Raw genomic sequence first — 15,856 nt, 5'->3', positions numbered from 1 at the left:
TATTTTTTAGGAAGAAATTGATTCTGCGGTTAAAGTACTCCTTGGCCTAAAAGCTGAGTACAAGGCTCAGACTGGTCAGGACTATCAGCCTGGTCAAATCCCTACCGATACCACCACCAAAATCCAAATGTCAACCCCTGTTGCACCCCACATCCAGGCCTCTCCTACAGATGCTCTCTCTTTGTACAAAAATGTGGCTTCTCAAGGGGAGACAGTACGTCAGCTGAAGGCCAAGAAAGCTAACAAGGTGAGGTTCATGGACATTGCCTGCATAAACGAGAGCACTGCACCCATGGTTCGGATTCGGGTGTATTGGTATTGGATGGGAATTGGAAACTATTTTGATGATCATGCGATTATTTGAAATTTCTGAACTGAATTTGGTTTGATAGTTGATTTGCTGTAATATCAAACTTAAAACATTACCAGTAGGTCCGTTTAAATAGACAACAAACTTTATTTTAACCAAATGTTGAGGTATATGCCAACCAACATTGGATAGAAGGTGAAGCAATGTTTTGGGTGTGAGTCATCGTTAAAAGCAAGAAAAGAAAGCCTCATTTTCTCCACACTTTATTTTATCACTTTGACACTGCCAAAACAATTTATAAACCGTTTATCTGAGCAACTATCAACTATGCCAGCCCAAGTTGGGCTCACCATATCCAAATCAAACATGCTAAAACATCAACAAAGTCAAAACAAAGCACTCGGGATCATCAAAGGATACACCCGACTCTCTGACACAAACCACCTTCATGCAGAAACAATAAAACTTACCGTCCAACACAATTTCGAGGGACACACTTCATTGATGCCACCCAGACACCAGAACACCAATGTCACCACTTGTTCAACTAGATGGTATTCATAGAATACTTACCCTGCGCAGTCAACTTGGTACGAGCCAACTCTTCTCTTTTTGAACGTTTTTTCTTTGATCCAATATGGCTGCCTAAATTTATATTCTCTCATATAATTGTGTAGATCACACTCAATAAATTTCAAACTAATTAGACCAAGCATTGTCCCTGTCAAATTATGACGTCATAATTAAGGCACCAATGGCGTCATTGTTAACAATATTTATTCTGCATGCGGGGTTCTTTACAATGAGCCACGTTTCAATTTTTCCATGGAGCGGTTTTGGAGATATAGAGGTGCAAAGTTATTCGTTTTTTTCCAAGATGGCGCCTGTACCACATGACCTATGACGTCATAATTATCATCAAAATATTCTACAGGAGGAGGTGCTCCTATGGTGACAATTTTGTGTCCATCAGACCAATAGTTGCAGAGAAAAAAAAAATCGTACTGATCGGATGAAGCGTTATACTTGTGGAGTTATAACGTCATAATGAAGGCACTGATGACATCATCATTAACATATCTTATTCCCCATGGGGAGTACTTCACAATGAGCCATGTTTCAATTTTTTCCATGGAGCGGGTCGGAGATATAGAGGGGCAAAGTTTTTCGGTTTTTGCAAGATGGCGCCTTTACCGCTGAACTATGACGTCATAATTATCATTAAAATGTTCTACAGGAGGAGGTGCTCCTATGGTGAAAATTTCGTGTCAATCGCACCAACTGTTGCCAAGAAAATGAATTTTAAAAATACAGACACACACATACGCACTTACGCAACCAAATGCCTAACCTTGCTTTTTGCTTCGCAAGCACAGGGTAATTACTTACCTCCTCCCAGACACAAAAAGGCCTCACCAGCAACTTGCAACAACAAGGTATTCTCAAATGTCACTTCCACCCTCAAGTACAAAATCTCTGAAAAGCATTCACAATGGCATCAGCACCACAGCTTTGCAACAACGGAACAACAACACTATCCGCAGTGAACCACGCCTTATGATCGATTAATCCGAAAAAAAAACTGTTCCGCCCTCCTCCAGAATAACACTAGTCAGATTCCATTCTGGTTTTCACCCCTCGTTCAAAATGTATCAACGCAAACTCGATCCAATGCAGTACCCGCTCTGCCCACACTGTCACTTTAAAGCTGACACCGTACACCACCTCATCACAACCTGCCCTCAACTCACACAATATGGAGACAACTCCTCAATATCCATTCTCTTTGTGGTTGGTCAGCTTCTTTGGTGCCACAGGCTTCCAGTGGGGATTCCAGGGATTATGGCACGGCTATTACCTGGAATTTCGCTTTTCTACACTAGGCAAATTCATAAAATCCTTGCAAATGAAGCTGTTGTGTTTCTTATTGTTTCCTTTATCGTGTGCCATTTTGATAATTACCAAGTCTGCACAATTTAATCCATAACAATATAATGAATGGCTGGTGCAATTTCTAAAACTCGGTGAAAAGGAAATGAGGAGAGAAAAACTTGCAATTGTAACATGACGAAACCTTTAATTCTCAGTTTGTGGTCATAATCAAGAGTTGTGTCATATTTGGAGAGTAGTGTTCCCCCTTCATCATGTACTCTCTCTCTTTCCTGAAGGATGAGGTTGATGAAGCTGTGAAAGATCTGTTGGCTCTTAAAGCCAAGTACAAGGCACAAACGGGTCACGACTACCAACCTGGCAAGGCTCCACCTCAGGCCCAGGTGGTGGCTCCAACTCAGGTCCAGGCTAAGTCCTGTTCTGCAGTTACCCTTGCCCTGTTGAACAAGGTGGCAGCCCAAGGCGAGATGGTACGAGAGCTGAAGGCCAAGAAAGCTGGAAAGGTACACGTTTAAGAGCGATGAACACTGATTTTGGTGCCTTTGAAAAGGAAGATCATTGAAGCATTCATTGTTGTTATTCGCTGAACTAGTATTTTTGTTATGGGTGATCATAATTGTTTTACCTCCGTCACCAAAGGCGGTTATGTTTTCACCCATATCTGTCTGTGAGCAGGGTACCTCAGAAAGTTATGGACAAATTCGGACGAAACTTGGTGGACAATCTGGGTGTGACAAGGCCAAATTAGATTTTGGTGAAGATCCAGATTTGGAACCGAATTTTTTTTAGTTTTTGAAGTGATTCTTCACCATTGAGAGATGCATGATATTTTGAAAGGTTATGGACAGGATATGACAAAAGTTTGTGGATGAGTTGGGTAGGTGACAAGAACAAGCTCATTCGATTTTGGTTCATGTCCGAATGCAGATCCGGCCTATCAGTGGGATAAAAAACGTAAACTGTTCAGCCTGGCAGAGGTATGCGGTCTACCGAGTGCCGTTCTCGTAGCTAATGCATAACTTCCTGTCATGCTGGTCTACATTTTGACCACGTAGTTCCCACGATTTGTGGACCATGATGAGGTGAATCGTGGAGTAAAACTCTTGTGGCTCTTCAAAACAGAGTTCTTGGAGAGGCTCTTGCACACTTTTCTGACTAGACAACCTCCACCAGACTCAGGCCCTCATCATTGTGCCCCCTTGCCCACAGGATAAGATTGATGATGCCGTGAAGGTTCTTTTGACTCTTAAAGCTGAGTACAAGGCACAGACTGGGCAGGACTACCAACCTTGCAAAGCTCAACCACAGACCAAGATGATGGTTCCAGCTGAGGCCCATGCAATGTCCAGTTCTGCAGATCTCCTTCCACTCCACAATAAGGTGGCAGCCCAAGGAGAGGTAGTACGTGAACTGAAGGTCAAGAAAGCTGGCAAGGTGCGCTTTTAAAAACAATCGATTACAATTTTAAATGCATTTTATCAGGAACATTGTTAAATGTTCATTGGCATGAATTATCTGCTGAACTCTTTTTTTTTTTTTTTCTTTTTTTTACCTCAAGATTGCAACTTTCTAATGCAATGCTTCTTGTCATGCTGGCTTACCTTTTATTGAACATAAATTTCCCACTATGTTTGGAACGGGGTGAGATAAATGGTGGAGCAATGGTTGTATGGTTCTCAAAGCAAAGTTCTTGAAGAAGCCCCTTGCATGATTGTGCCAGGACAACCTCCACTAGACTCAGGATCTCATAATTTGTTGTCCTCCCCCTTCTTACCCATAGGATGAGATTGAAGCTGCCGTGAAGGTTCTTTTGACTCTTAAAGCTGAGTACAAGGCACAGACTGGGCAGGACTACCAACCTGGCAAAGCTCAACCACAAGCCAAAATGGTGGTTCCAGCTGAGGCCCATGCTAAGTCCAGTTCTGCAGATCTCCTTCCACTCCACAATAAGGTGGCAGCCCAAGGAGAGGTAGTACGTGAACTGAAGGTCAAGAAAGCTGGCAAGGTGCACTTTTAAGAACAATCGATTACAATTTTTCAATGCGTTTTATCAGGAACATTGTTAAATGTTCATTGGCATGAATTATCTGCTGAACTTGTTTTTTTTTATTCCTCGAGATTGCAACTTTCTAATGCAATGCTTCTTGTCATGCTGGCTTACCCTTTATTGAGCATAAATTTCCCACTATATTTGGAACGGGGTGAGATAAATGGTGGAACAATGGTTGTATGGTTCTCAAAGCAAAGTTCTTGAAGAAGCCCTTGCATGATTGCGCCAAGACAACCTCCATGAGACTCAGGATCTCGTAATTTGTTGTCCTCCCCCTCCCTGCCCATAGGATGAGATTGATGCTGCCGTGAAGGTTCTTTTGATTCTGAAAGCTGAGTACAAGGCACAGACTGGGCAGGACTACCAACCTGGCAAAGCTCAACCACAAGCCAAGATGGTGGTTCCAGCTGAGGCCCATGCTAAGTGCAGTTCTGCAGATCTCCTTCCACTCCACAATAAGGTGGCAGCCCAAGGAGAGGTAGTACGTGAACTGAAGGTCAAGAAAGCTGGCAAGGTGCACTTTTAAGAACAATCGATTACAATTTTTATGCCTTTGATCCGTAAGAAGGTTGGATGTTCATTGGTGTGAATTATCTGCTGAAGTTGTTTTATTTTTATTCCTGGGGATTGTAAGTTTCCAATACAATGCTTCCTGTCACGTTTGTCTACTTTTTATTGAGCATAAATGTCCCACTATTCTTGGACCAGGATGAGGTGAATGGTGGAGTAATTTGTCAGGAAGCCATTTTGAGAACATTTCTTTGGATATATCACATGAAAGTAAGGTGAACAAGTACAGATACATTCAAAGTACCCCACCCCCATGCCAAATAAATAACATATCATCCAGCATGTGGCACATAGAGACAGTATTGGGAGGGAGAGATGCATAATAATTGGTTGATTAATTGTGTAATTAAAATAAATAAATAATAATCGTAAAATAAATAAATTATTAATCAATTGGCTAATAGAATACCTAAACCACCACTGTTTCATCTGAATCTGTAACTTAAAAAAATTAATTAATTCATTTATTAATCAAACAATGAAATAATTTATCGATTAATTGATTAATCAATAAATCAAAAATACCCTTTACAGTCAAATCACTTGGTCATTGTTGTGTTCAAATATCAGCTTTCTAGTTCAAAAGGTGTCTGAGATAATGCCCAGAAGAGAAATAAGTACTTAATTAATCAATAATTGAGTAATTAATCGATTAATCAAAAAATACTGTTTTTGCCAAAGCACTTGCTCACTATTGTGCTGACATTTCAGCTTCCTAGCTCAAAGGATGGATGAGATATTGCCCGGACAAACAAACAAGGAAGAAACCGGAGTGAAAACTGAGTACTCCCTTTCGGCACGCGTCATCGCTGGGCCCCTAAGGTGCCCGGTGATGATGTCATGCAGCGCTTGGAGATGGAATAGGAAAGGAGCGGTGTACAATATCTCAGGGTCAATGTTAGCCTGGGTGTCATCTTCCAAGTACATTTTTTAGGGAGATGTGTGCCTTTCTGAACCCATACCTCCAGATGACTCCAGCAGTTTCAAAAAATCGTACTTTGTAATGAATCATAAATAACCTAATGAGAAAATGCTGAAAACCTTTGATTAATTATTTGTTTATAAAAGCCAACATACTTGGGTCAGTTTAAGCCAAAAAATGTATTTCTTGAACTATTTTTGTGAAAGCCATACCTTGATTTTTACCTCTGTGCCCCCTTGCGCAAAAGGCACTTATGACTAAATGGCCATCTATCTATAATTCCAGTAATCTCTGTGTGTCTGTGTGTTTGTCTGTGACCGCTGTTTCTCGACAACCACGGGTCCGATATACTTTAAACTTGCCAGGTATATTGCTGGGGACCCGAGGATGTGCCTTTTCAAGGTTTCATATTAATCGGACAAGTACTTACCGAGCTATGTCCAAAAAACGCTTCAACCAATCAGAGAGCAGCGAGCTATCACGTGTGCCGAACGTGGCGATCAGACTCTGCCTCGGACGGCACATTTGACAGCGTATTCATTTATTTCACGTTGGAAAACTATGTTGCCGTTAAACTATGTTTTAAAACGAATTCAAACTGCGATTAAATTAAAACGATTCATCGTAACTGCGATTTGCGAACTTCCGGACAGTGAAGACTTCACTTCCGGCAGCCAATCACAGAACGCTTTGTTGCGTAGGCGTGGCCGATGTGAGACGAGCGGAGCTGAGCGCGTTACGAGCTGACCGCCATTACGGTACGTAATTCGATTTCTTATGCGCATTATTTCTCCCAATTCAGTCAGAGCGAAGGGCGGAAGCGAAGAGCGTTGTTTTTTTTGTTTACGGGCGTACGGGCGGGGTAGAGCGTACGGGTAGCGTTTTTTTTTTTTTTTGGCAAGGAACGGGCACCCACGTACGGGCAATGCCCTAGTAACTTTAAACCTGGGGAAATATAAAACATTACTTCTTCAGACATGTTTATGTATAATTTTAAAAATAAATTCCTCCGATCCTGAAATTTAAAAAAACAAACCAAAACACATACAGGAATATGTATTATCCTTCATTTGAAGCATATATGAAAGATCATGTGTAAAATCGTTTTTATAACAAACTTACAGTGAAACAAACAATCATGCCAGGCAATGGGATGGGGTAAAAATTAAAGAAATTAATTCCCCCGATCCTGAAAGAAAAAGAAAAAACACACGCATACAGGAGTATGGATTACCCTTTCTTTGAAGCATATATGAAAGATCTTGGGTAAAAACATTTTTATAACAAAGTTATAGAGACACAAAAATCAGCATAGCCTGAGGCCATAAAAGACCCCCCGATTGCATTATAGGGGTTACATTTTAAAAATAAATCCCCTCCCCCCTATCCTGAACAAAAAAAAACAATACACACACACACACACAAGCATTGCCATTGGTCTTTATTTGGAGGGAATCTGAAAGATCATGGGTAAAAACGTTTTTGTAACAAAGTTGTTACAAAACAAAATCATGCCAGACAAAAAAGACCCACGAATGCATCGAAGGGTTTTTGTTTTATCCTTTATAAGCTCAATGTGCATGGTGAGTATTCAGTCTTTTTCATTGCCTATTTTAAGGGTCTTCACCAATTCTGTACCCCTTACCCCACAAAGCATTATATGTGGAATATAGAAATGGAATAGGGATCACAATATCTACATTAAGTTCACTGAATGTCACCAAATGACTGCAGTTGGTGTAAATAGTTTGTCAACGTAATAATATGATGGGCTTACTAAGTCTGGATTTGGTGAACTTTGACTTGGCGGCTTCCATGTGGCCCTGACTTTTCTGTCTTGTATTGGAAAGATGGATGAGAAAAGTGGCATTGAGGATATTCTGATCGAATCAAGCACTTGCAGAAACAACACAGTGGCCCAAGTGGCAAAAGGGCCGGAAGAACTACAATCGCTGCATCCATGCCTAAAACCTTCTGCAAGAATCACTTCAGTGTCTCGGATGGTAGAATGGCGCAGTAAATGTGATGAAAACGCCTTTCTTGATGAAGATGATGTGGTTGACCACATCAGGACATGGGTTCCACATGCTGTCTGCTCTGCTGAGATTCCAGCGATACTGCAACTACCAGACTAGTTCACGAAGCGGGAATGTTAGAAATTTGAGACGTTTGCCTTTTGGAACCACTACATGGAAATGGCCATGTAGTTCCCACGTACATCTGGATAACTGAACATCATCTTCACGTACATCTTATACATCTTATGCATGTACATCTTCCATGATAGCTCAGAACAGAACATTATAATCTCCAGAGGTAGCGCCATGTGTTCATCTGGAATTCATGGATCAAAATCATCTGATCAAGAGGTCACTCCACAACCTCAACTAAGTGTGGGGTGACATGGTCCTTGAGCGAAGTGTTGAAATTTAATCTATGTCATACACTCACTTGCACACACACATGGGACACTGTGCAAAAGCATCAAAAGTACCCTCCTGGCAGAACTAGAAAAGGACTTGGTCGCTGTACACGTACTGCCAGACCCAGTGTTCAGCCTGGATCATAGATGGAATGGCTAAACTTCAAATGGTATGGAGATGTGGTCAAAAAACATTTGGTGATGTCACCACATCCATTTTGAAAGTAATCAAGCCACCTCCACAAGGCTCAGCACCTCTTCATTGTGCCCACCTCCCCATAGGATGACATTGATGCTGCCGTGAAGGTTCTTTTGGCTCTTAAAGCGGAGTACAAGACACAGACTGGAAAGGACTACCAGCCTGGCAAAGCTCAACCTCAGTCCCAAGTGGTAGTTCCAGCTGAGGCCCAGGCTAAGTCATGTTCTGCAGATGCCCTTGACATATACAACAAGGTGGCAGCCCAAGGAGAGGTGGTTCGTGAACTGAAGGTCAAGAAAGCTGGCAAGGTGCGCTTTTAAGAACAATGGATTATAAATGATTTCTAATTCAATGCTTACCTGTTTATGCTAACCACTGTACATTTTATGTGTATGGTTCCCACTGTGCTTTCACCTCTATGAAGTGAATCGTGTCGTAAAGATCTTAAGGCTCTAAAAGCAGAGTACTTGGAGAGGCTATGCCACTATCATCAGCCTGGGCAACCTCCACCAGGCTCAGCCTCAGGCCCTCTTGATGGTGTGCCCCACCGTTTGCCCTTAGGAGGAGATTGGTTCCACTGTGAAGGTTAATTTTGCACTTAAATCTTGAGCATACGGTACAGACAGGTCAGGACTACCAACGTGGCAAAGATCCAGCTCAGTTTCAGGTTGTGGTGAAGGATTGGGGTGCTTGTATGCGATTGGAGATGAGTAACTGCAACACGGCAGCTCTTTATGAGCGAGTAAAGGAGCAGAGTGACATGGTGCAGATAATACCTGCAAAGTGGGCTGGGGTAAGGCATGATGAGCCTTTTGTGTTTACATAGATCGTCATGATGTTGTCTTGCAGTGTTAGCTTTGTACGTGGTCACATGTTCCACTTAAAATAAAATAAAAACTCGTCATGCATTCACATTAACCTTTCCTTTTGGTATCGGCATTGGGTAGAGTCCCCGCAGAGTGGATGGATGGCCTAATTATCTGCTTATACAAAGGGAGGGGATCCTGCAATCAATGTAGCAGATATCGACCCATTACACTATTGTCGGTCCCTGGAAAGGTATTTAGTCATGTTTTACCAACTCGCCTGGAACCATTACTCACCCATCGACGCTGCCCACAGAAGTCTGGCTTCACAAAGGGCTTTTGTTCGGAAATCCACCGCGAGTTTGCAAGACCGCGTTGCCAATATTGACATCAAGGCCGACTTTGACTCAGTGGATCGGAGTGCTCTGTGTTAGGTCCTGGAAATAGGCAGAACACCTTCATTTTTTTCTCCATTTCATCCGGGACATGCATGAGGGCACCACATCAGCAGTACGCTTTGAAAACGACGTCTCCGGATCTTTCCTCATCACCTCGAGTGTCCGTCAAGGTTGCATCCTCACTCTGCCTCCTCGCTCCAGCTCTATTCTGTTGTGCCTTTGTATCCTGAGCCGGTGTCAACGAGACCTTGGAATAACTGTTGGCGGTGCACTCTTTATGGATCTGGATCATGTTGATGCGTGGCCATGTTCCTAGAAAGGCCAGACAAATGGCCAACATCGCTACAGAGGTTCGAGGAAGAGGCCGGGAAAATGGGAATGCACATTTCTTGGGCAAAAACCAAGGTTCAGAACATCGGCCCCAGCCCACCTCAGACGCCAGTCGTTGTTGTGGGCTAGACCATTGCAGCAATGGAGAAGTTCAGGTACCTTGAATGTGATATAGGCTCTACGGGCTACTCCTCACCTGACATTCACCGACGTATGGGCCTTGCCTCGTCTACCTTTGGCCAGATAAACCGTGTGTGGCGCAATAAACACCTTACGTATATCAACAAAACTGTATATACCACCTGTATATTGCCAGTGCTCCTGTACGGGTCTAAAACCTGGACGTTGCTTGTAGAGGATGGGCGAAAGTTTCAGGCCTTCCCTATGAGGTGCCAGCGTCACATTCTTGGAATCCAATGGTTTTGACTTTGTCACTGATGAGACAATATCACAAAGCACCTGTCTCGATGACATTCACAACATAATTTCGCATAGGCGCCACTCCCTTTTTGGGCATGGTCAGTGGTTGCCAGACAACACCCACATAAATTGCCCTCAAATTAAGCGTCAGCATTCGCGGAGGAATTAAACTCTCCGTCCTGGAAACGGGCCCAAGGATGCTCCCGCAGCACCTAGGTACATCAGTTTGAGGTAGACCACGAGACACAGGCACAACAGTTGTGGCAGTCTGCATTTGACAGGAAGGAATGGGTGGCCCAACATCCCTGTGCTGGATTTGGAAAAATGTGATGTGATGCCATTCACATCACAAGGTCTTTCCTGCATGCCACCTCATGTTAACAGGAAATAATTTAAAATGCTCTTGATTTTTGATGGAAGGTATTTTAATGAAATTGCTTCCAGGTAATGTTTTTTCTTTTATTTACCATTGTAATTTCAAATGGTTCTTGCTGTGCATCAGGATACTGTTGACGCAGCGGTGCACATGCTTCTGGAGCTGAAGGCCGAGTACAAGCAGAAGACTGGCAAGGATTACCAGCCAGCCACTGGGACGACGAGCCGGTCCTCCAGCAGCAAGCCAGAAACGAAGGCGGTGAAGGAGCCAGCTGGGCATAAAGATTCCTCGAAAGACTCTCTGCCAGGAAGTATGGAAAGTCAGGGGTCCAAGAAACAAACTAGGTGAGTGCACGATATGCTTTATCAAACGATTCATTTTGATTCTGATTATGTTTTATCAAACGGAAGTTGCTAAAGGTAACTGCTAACTGCGACAGCAAGCAAAGTCAACCTGACGTTTTAAGGTGTTAGCCCTTCCTTTAAGCAAAACTTGTGTTGTCAAACAAAGAAGTCATCGTCCTGTGGAAGAATTTCGTGTATGACTCACAGGACTCCAATGACCGGACTCAGGTTTACAAAAGGTCTTTGTTTATTATTCACTTCATTCCATTTACCAAATAATACCGCATTATTCAATGGCTGAGATTAACTCTTTTCCATGGTCCTTTTCGTTCGGCTGATGTTCCTCCGCCATGGTCCCGTTCGTCAGAGCTCCTCGCAGCAAGTCCTCTCGACTCCAGCCGCAGCTCCCGCTTATATGGACCAACTCGACTTAATCCTCTGTCCGCTGAACTCGTAATCTCTTCTCCGCCGACGTTTACTGGTCGCCTTCCTGGCGCCAGCTAGCCCCCCCTGTTGTGAGTTCCATTTATCAAACAATAGGGGGGTGCTCCAGCCTGGGGCTGTGACCAGGTGTTTCAAGAGATTATCATGTTCGTGCACATTCCTAACTCATTTACAAACTCGTCCTTCACAGAGTTTGCATGTAAAATGTATTTGCTTTGTTACCAGGTTAATTAATAAGTTACCAGTGCCAATTAATAAGTTACGCTGAGTTACACTTCTACAGTCCCATGGTGGTTAGCGTACTTTTCTCAACTTTTATTGAAGAAAAGCTATTGGTCGAGCAGTCCTGCAGACCAGCACGAGGTTTGCTAAAGACGAGTGTTCCTCTCTCTGATTTCACCTGGATTAAATACAAAAACAACAGACATTTAAAGGTTACTCAGTTGTGTTTCCATTTCTGTTAAAATGATTGGAATATGTTTTTTTTGTTCATGAGATGGAAGATTTTGTTGTATAAATGTAAACTTTCATTCTTTGTCGTCAATTTATTACCTTCTTTCTGTTTTCTTTGTTTTTAACTGGAAAGGCTTTTACTCCCTTGAGTAAACGTCACTGTCACGCGCCTCATATTTACAGGAAATAGTACACCAGTTCCACATTGTATAATAATCTTATGAGTTGCCAATGCATTATACAGTGCACTCAGAAAGTATTCAGACCTCTTCACTTTTTTCACATTTTGTTATGTTGCAGCCTTATGCTGAAATCGTTTAAATTCATTTTTTCCTCAACAATCTACACTCCATACCCCATAATGACAAAGAGAAAACAGGATTTTAGAAAGTTTTGCAAATTTATTAAAAAGAAAAAACTGAAATATCACATTTACATAAGTATTCATACCCTTTGCTATGACACTTGAAATTTAGCTCAGGTGCCTCCCATTTCTCTTGATCATCTTTGAGATGTTTCTACACCTTGATTGGAGTCCACCTGTGGTAAATTCAATAGATTGGACATGATTTGCAAAGGCACACACCTGTATATATAAGGTCTCACAGCTGACAATGCATATCAGAGCAAAAACCAAGCCATGAGGTCGAAGGAACTGCCTGCAGAGCTCAGATACAGGATTGTGTCGAGGCACAGATCTGGGGAAGCCTACAAAAAAATTCTGCTGCATTGAAGGTTCCCAAGAGCACAGTGGCCTCCATAATTCTTAAATGGAAGAAGTTTGGAACAACAAATACTCTTCCTAGAGCTGGCTGCCTGGCCAAACTGAGCAATCGGGGGAGAAGGGCCTTGGTAAGAGAGGTGACCAAGAACCCGATGGTCACTCTGGCTGAGCTCCAGAGATCCTGTGTGGAGATGGGAGAAACTTCCAGAAGGACAACCATCACTGCAACACTCCACCGATCTGGGCTTTATGGCAGAGTGGCCAGACGGAAGCCTCTCCTCAGTGAAAGACACATGAAAGCCCGCTTGGAGTTTGCAAAAAAGCACCTAAAGTACTCTCAGACTGTGAAAAACAAGATTCTGTGGTCTGATGAAACCAAGATTGAACTGTTTGGCCTCAATTCTAAGCGTTATGTCTGGAGGAAACCAGGCACCGCTCATCACCTGCCCAATACCATCCCAACGGTGAAGCGTGGTGGTGGCAGCATCATGCTGTGGGGTGTGGGGGTGTTTTTCAGCAGCAGGGACTGGGGGACTTGTCAGGGTTGAGGGAACAATGAACGGAGCAAAGTACAGAAATATCCTTAATGAAAACCTGAAACAGAGCGCTCAGGACCTCAGACTGGGCCGAAGGTTCACCTTCCAACAGGACAATGACCCTAAGCACACAGCCAAGACAACGCATGAGTGGCTAAGGGACAACTCTGTGAAGGTCCTTGAGTGGCCCAGCCAGAGCCCTGACTTGAACCCAATCGAACATCTCTGGAGAGACCTGAAAATGGCTGTCCACCAACGGTCCCCATCCAACCTGAAAGCTCGAGATGATCTGCAGAGAAGAATGGCAGAAAATCCCCAAATCCAGGTGTGCAAAGCTTGTCATGTCATACCAAAGAAGACTCGAGGCTGTAATTACTGCCAAAGGTGTTTCAACTAAGTGCTGAGTTAAGGGTCTGAATACTTTTGTCAATGTGATATTTCAGTTTTTTCTTTTTAATAAATTTGCAAAACTTTCTAAAATCCTGTTTTCTCTTTTGTCATTATGGGGTATTGAGTGTAGATTGATGAGGGAAAAAATGAATTTGAACGATTTCAGCATAAGGCTGCAACATAACAAAATGTGAAAAAAGTGAAGGGGTCTGAATACTTTCTGAATGCACTGTATATATTGTTACGGATCTCAGAGACGGCACTCCCCTTAGCAAGGGGGGGGGGGGGGGTTAATCCCCTTGGCCTGTTAAGCTGGCCGTCTCTGGTCCTGGTACTTGTAATGCTCTTTTGCGGGGTGGAGTTGATCAGGGTTATTGGTCAAGGTGTTCTCCCGAATACCTTTACCAATCCCTCCGCAAAACAGGGAGACAAGTACCGCTCGAACCACGGACAAGATGGTATTTGCCGAGCGGTTTAGCACTCCGCGATTCGAGCCGTTAAAAAAGGACTAACCCGACTATTGCGGTTGACCGAATCGTGCCACAGGTACTCAATCGAAAGAAGGGACTAAAGCAATCGGGGGAAAGAAGAAACCAAAGTAAGGAATACCAGACATTTATTAATTATGTACAAAACCAAAGAACCAAAGAAGAAACGAAAGTAATATACAGAAGAAGAAGAAGACACAGGGCAGCCTTAAGCAGTCTTATATTACCCCAGGACAAACAAACAGGACAGACAAACAGACTTACACGAAAGGGAATAGCAGGCAGGAATGACTGGAAGAAGGGATGAGAAGGCCCAGGCAGACGGTAGGCGTCAAGGTCCGGCTCCAGCAGTCGACTCGCGTCGTGGCGGGAAAACCCTGGCAGGCAGCGAGCGTGTATCGTTCACCGCGAGCGGACGTTGCATATAGCGATGGGATTGGGATGCTCCGTCTATAACAAATGGCTCGTGTCAACGCTCTCTCCCTTGAACAAGATGCCAGTTCGTCGCGCACTCCAAGTCCTTCCCCTCTCGTCGGTATCTTCTCACGCGTCTCTCTCTCGCAACTCTGGAACCCTCTCACACAACTGGTACCTTCTCACCCGACTCCCTCTGCCTTCTCTGTAAAAAGGCTTCGCGCTCGTCCTTATATTACGCGTGTTGCAATCAATGCGCGCTTCATGGAGCCACGCCCGCGATGGTCTTTCGTCAGCCCTGGTTGGCTGGTGGGGGCTCGCTGGCCACGCCTTGGGTGGTGCGTCGGCGTGCCACGCCCGTGATCTGGCGGCTCCGCCCCCTTCTTCCTCGGCTTGACCGCATGGCTAATGGCGGCTTGGGCAATCAAACGAACCAAGACAAGGGGCAGCGAACGCTGCTCGACCGTTACTTTGCGGAGACGTGGGTGAGGCGATTGGGGAAATTGAAAGGGGCCTATCTTATTTGATTAATGCAACGCAGATTCAACTATTGGGAACAGGTCCTTAACTGAAACACATAATAATGAAATAACTACGGAGAGGTCCTATGTTTCGCTACGTGTTGTACATGGACTAACTAGGGTGCGATCTTTAACAAGCCAATTAATGGGGATATTTACAGGGGAACATTTATAAGGGATGCATTTACTAAAATTTACTAGTGAAGGTTCTAAAAACCGTAACAATATATATAATATATATACATTTTTATTTTTTTATTTTTTTTAATTCCTTATCTTCTCCATCCCTGTCCTGTTTCTAAGGTTGGGCATCGAAGTGAAGAAAGAAGACAATCTTTCTGAGTGGTATTCTCAGGTACTTTGACCCACTGGGAAAGAATGTGTGTGTGGGGGGGGGGGGGGGGGGGGTCTGTCTGCCTTTTTTCTGTGGAAGGGTGGGAGGAAGGAGGAGGGAAAGGGTGGACGTGGGAGGGAGAGGGGTGGGGTAGGAGTCTGGAGGGGAGGGGGTGGGGGTGTGGTGGGAGAAGGGAGGGAAAGTGTGGCGGTGTGGTCTGGTGGGAAAGGGTGGAGGTGGGTTGGGAAGAGTGAGGGAAAGGGTGGGGGTGGGGTGGGAAGAGGGAGGGAAAGGTTGGAGGTGGGGTGGAAAGAGGGAGAGAAAGGTTGGAAGTGGGGTGGGAAGAGGGAGGGAAAGGGTGGAGGTGGGTGGGGAGAGTGGGGGTGGGGTGGGAAGAGGGAGAGAAAGGTTGGAGGTGGGGTGGAAAGAGGGAGGGAAAGGTTTGAAGTGGGGTGGGAAGAGGGAGGGAAAGGGTGGAGGTGGGGTGGGAAGAGGGAGAGATAGGGTGGCAGTGG

At 44.1% G+C, this 15,856-nt stretch overlaps 1 protein-coding gene across 1 annotated transcript in view; it reads left to right on the top strand.

Moving 5' to 3' along the window:
- Window positions 1–15,856, top strand: part of LOC144889123 (bifunctional glutamate/proline--tRNA ligase-like) — a gene marked incomplete at its 5' end in the record, with an annotated part of 35,320 nt that overhangs the window by 17,966 nt on the left and 1,498 nt on the right. Inside the window, 8 exons of the mRNA XM_078769029.1 lie at window positions 11–247; window positions 2,479–2,703; window positions 3,410–3,634; window positions 3,981–4,205; window positions 4,540–4,764; window positions 8,447–8,671; window positions 10,820–11,037; window positions 15,311–15,362. Coding sequence (XP_078625155.1) covers window positions 11–247; window positions 2,479–2,703; window positions 3,410–3,634; window positions 3,981–4,205; window positions 4,540–4,764; window positions 8,447–8,671; window positions 10,820–11,037; window positions 15,311–15,362 — 1,632 coding nt within the window. The remainder of the gene's footprint in view (window positions 1–10; window positions 248–2,478; window positions 2,704–3,409; window positions 3,635–3,980; window positions 4,206–4,539; window positions 4,765–8,446; window positions 8,672–10,819; window positions 11,038–15,310; window positions 15,363–15,856) is intronic.

This window comes from Myxine glutinosa, unplaced genomic scaffold (assembly GCF_964187855.1).
Source record: "Myxine glutinosa unplaced genomic scaffold, kmMyxGlut1.1 SCAFFOLD_943, whole genome shotgun sequence".
In the NCBI taxonomy this organism is placed as follows: domain Eukaryota; kingdom Metazoa; phylum Chordata; class Myxini; order Myxiniformes; family Myxinidae; genus Myxine; species Myxine glutinosa.
The sequence above is the reverse complement of the archived record's forward strand: the minus strand, read 5'-3'. Positions and strand labels throughout refer to the sequence as shown.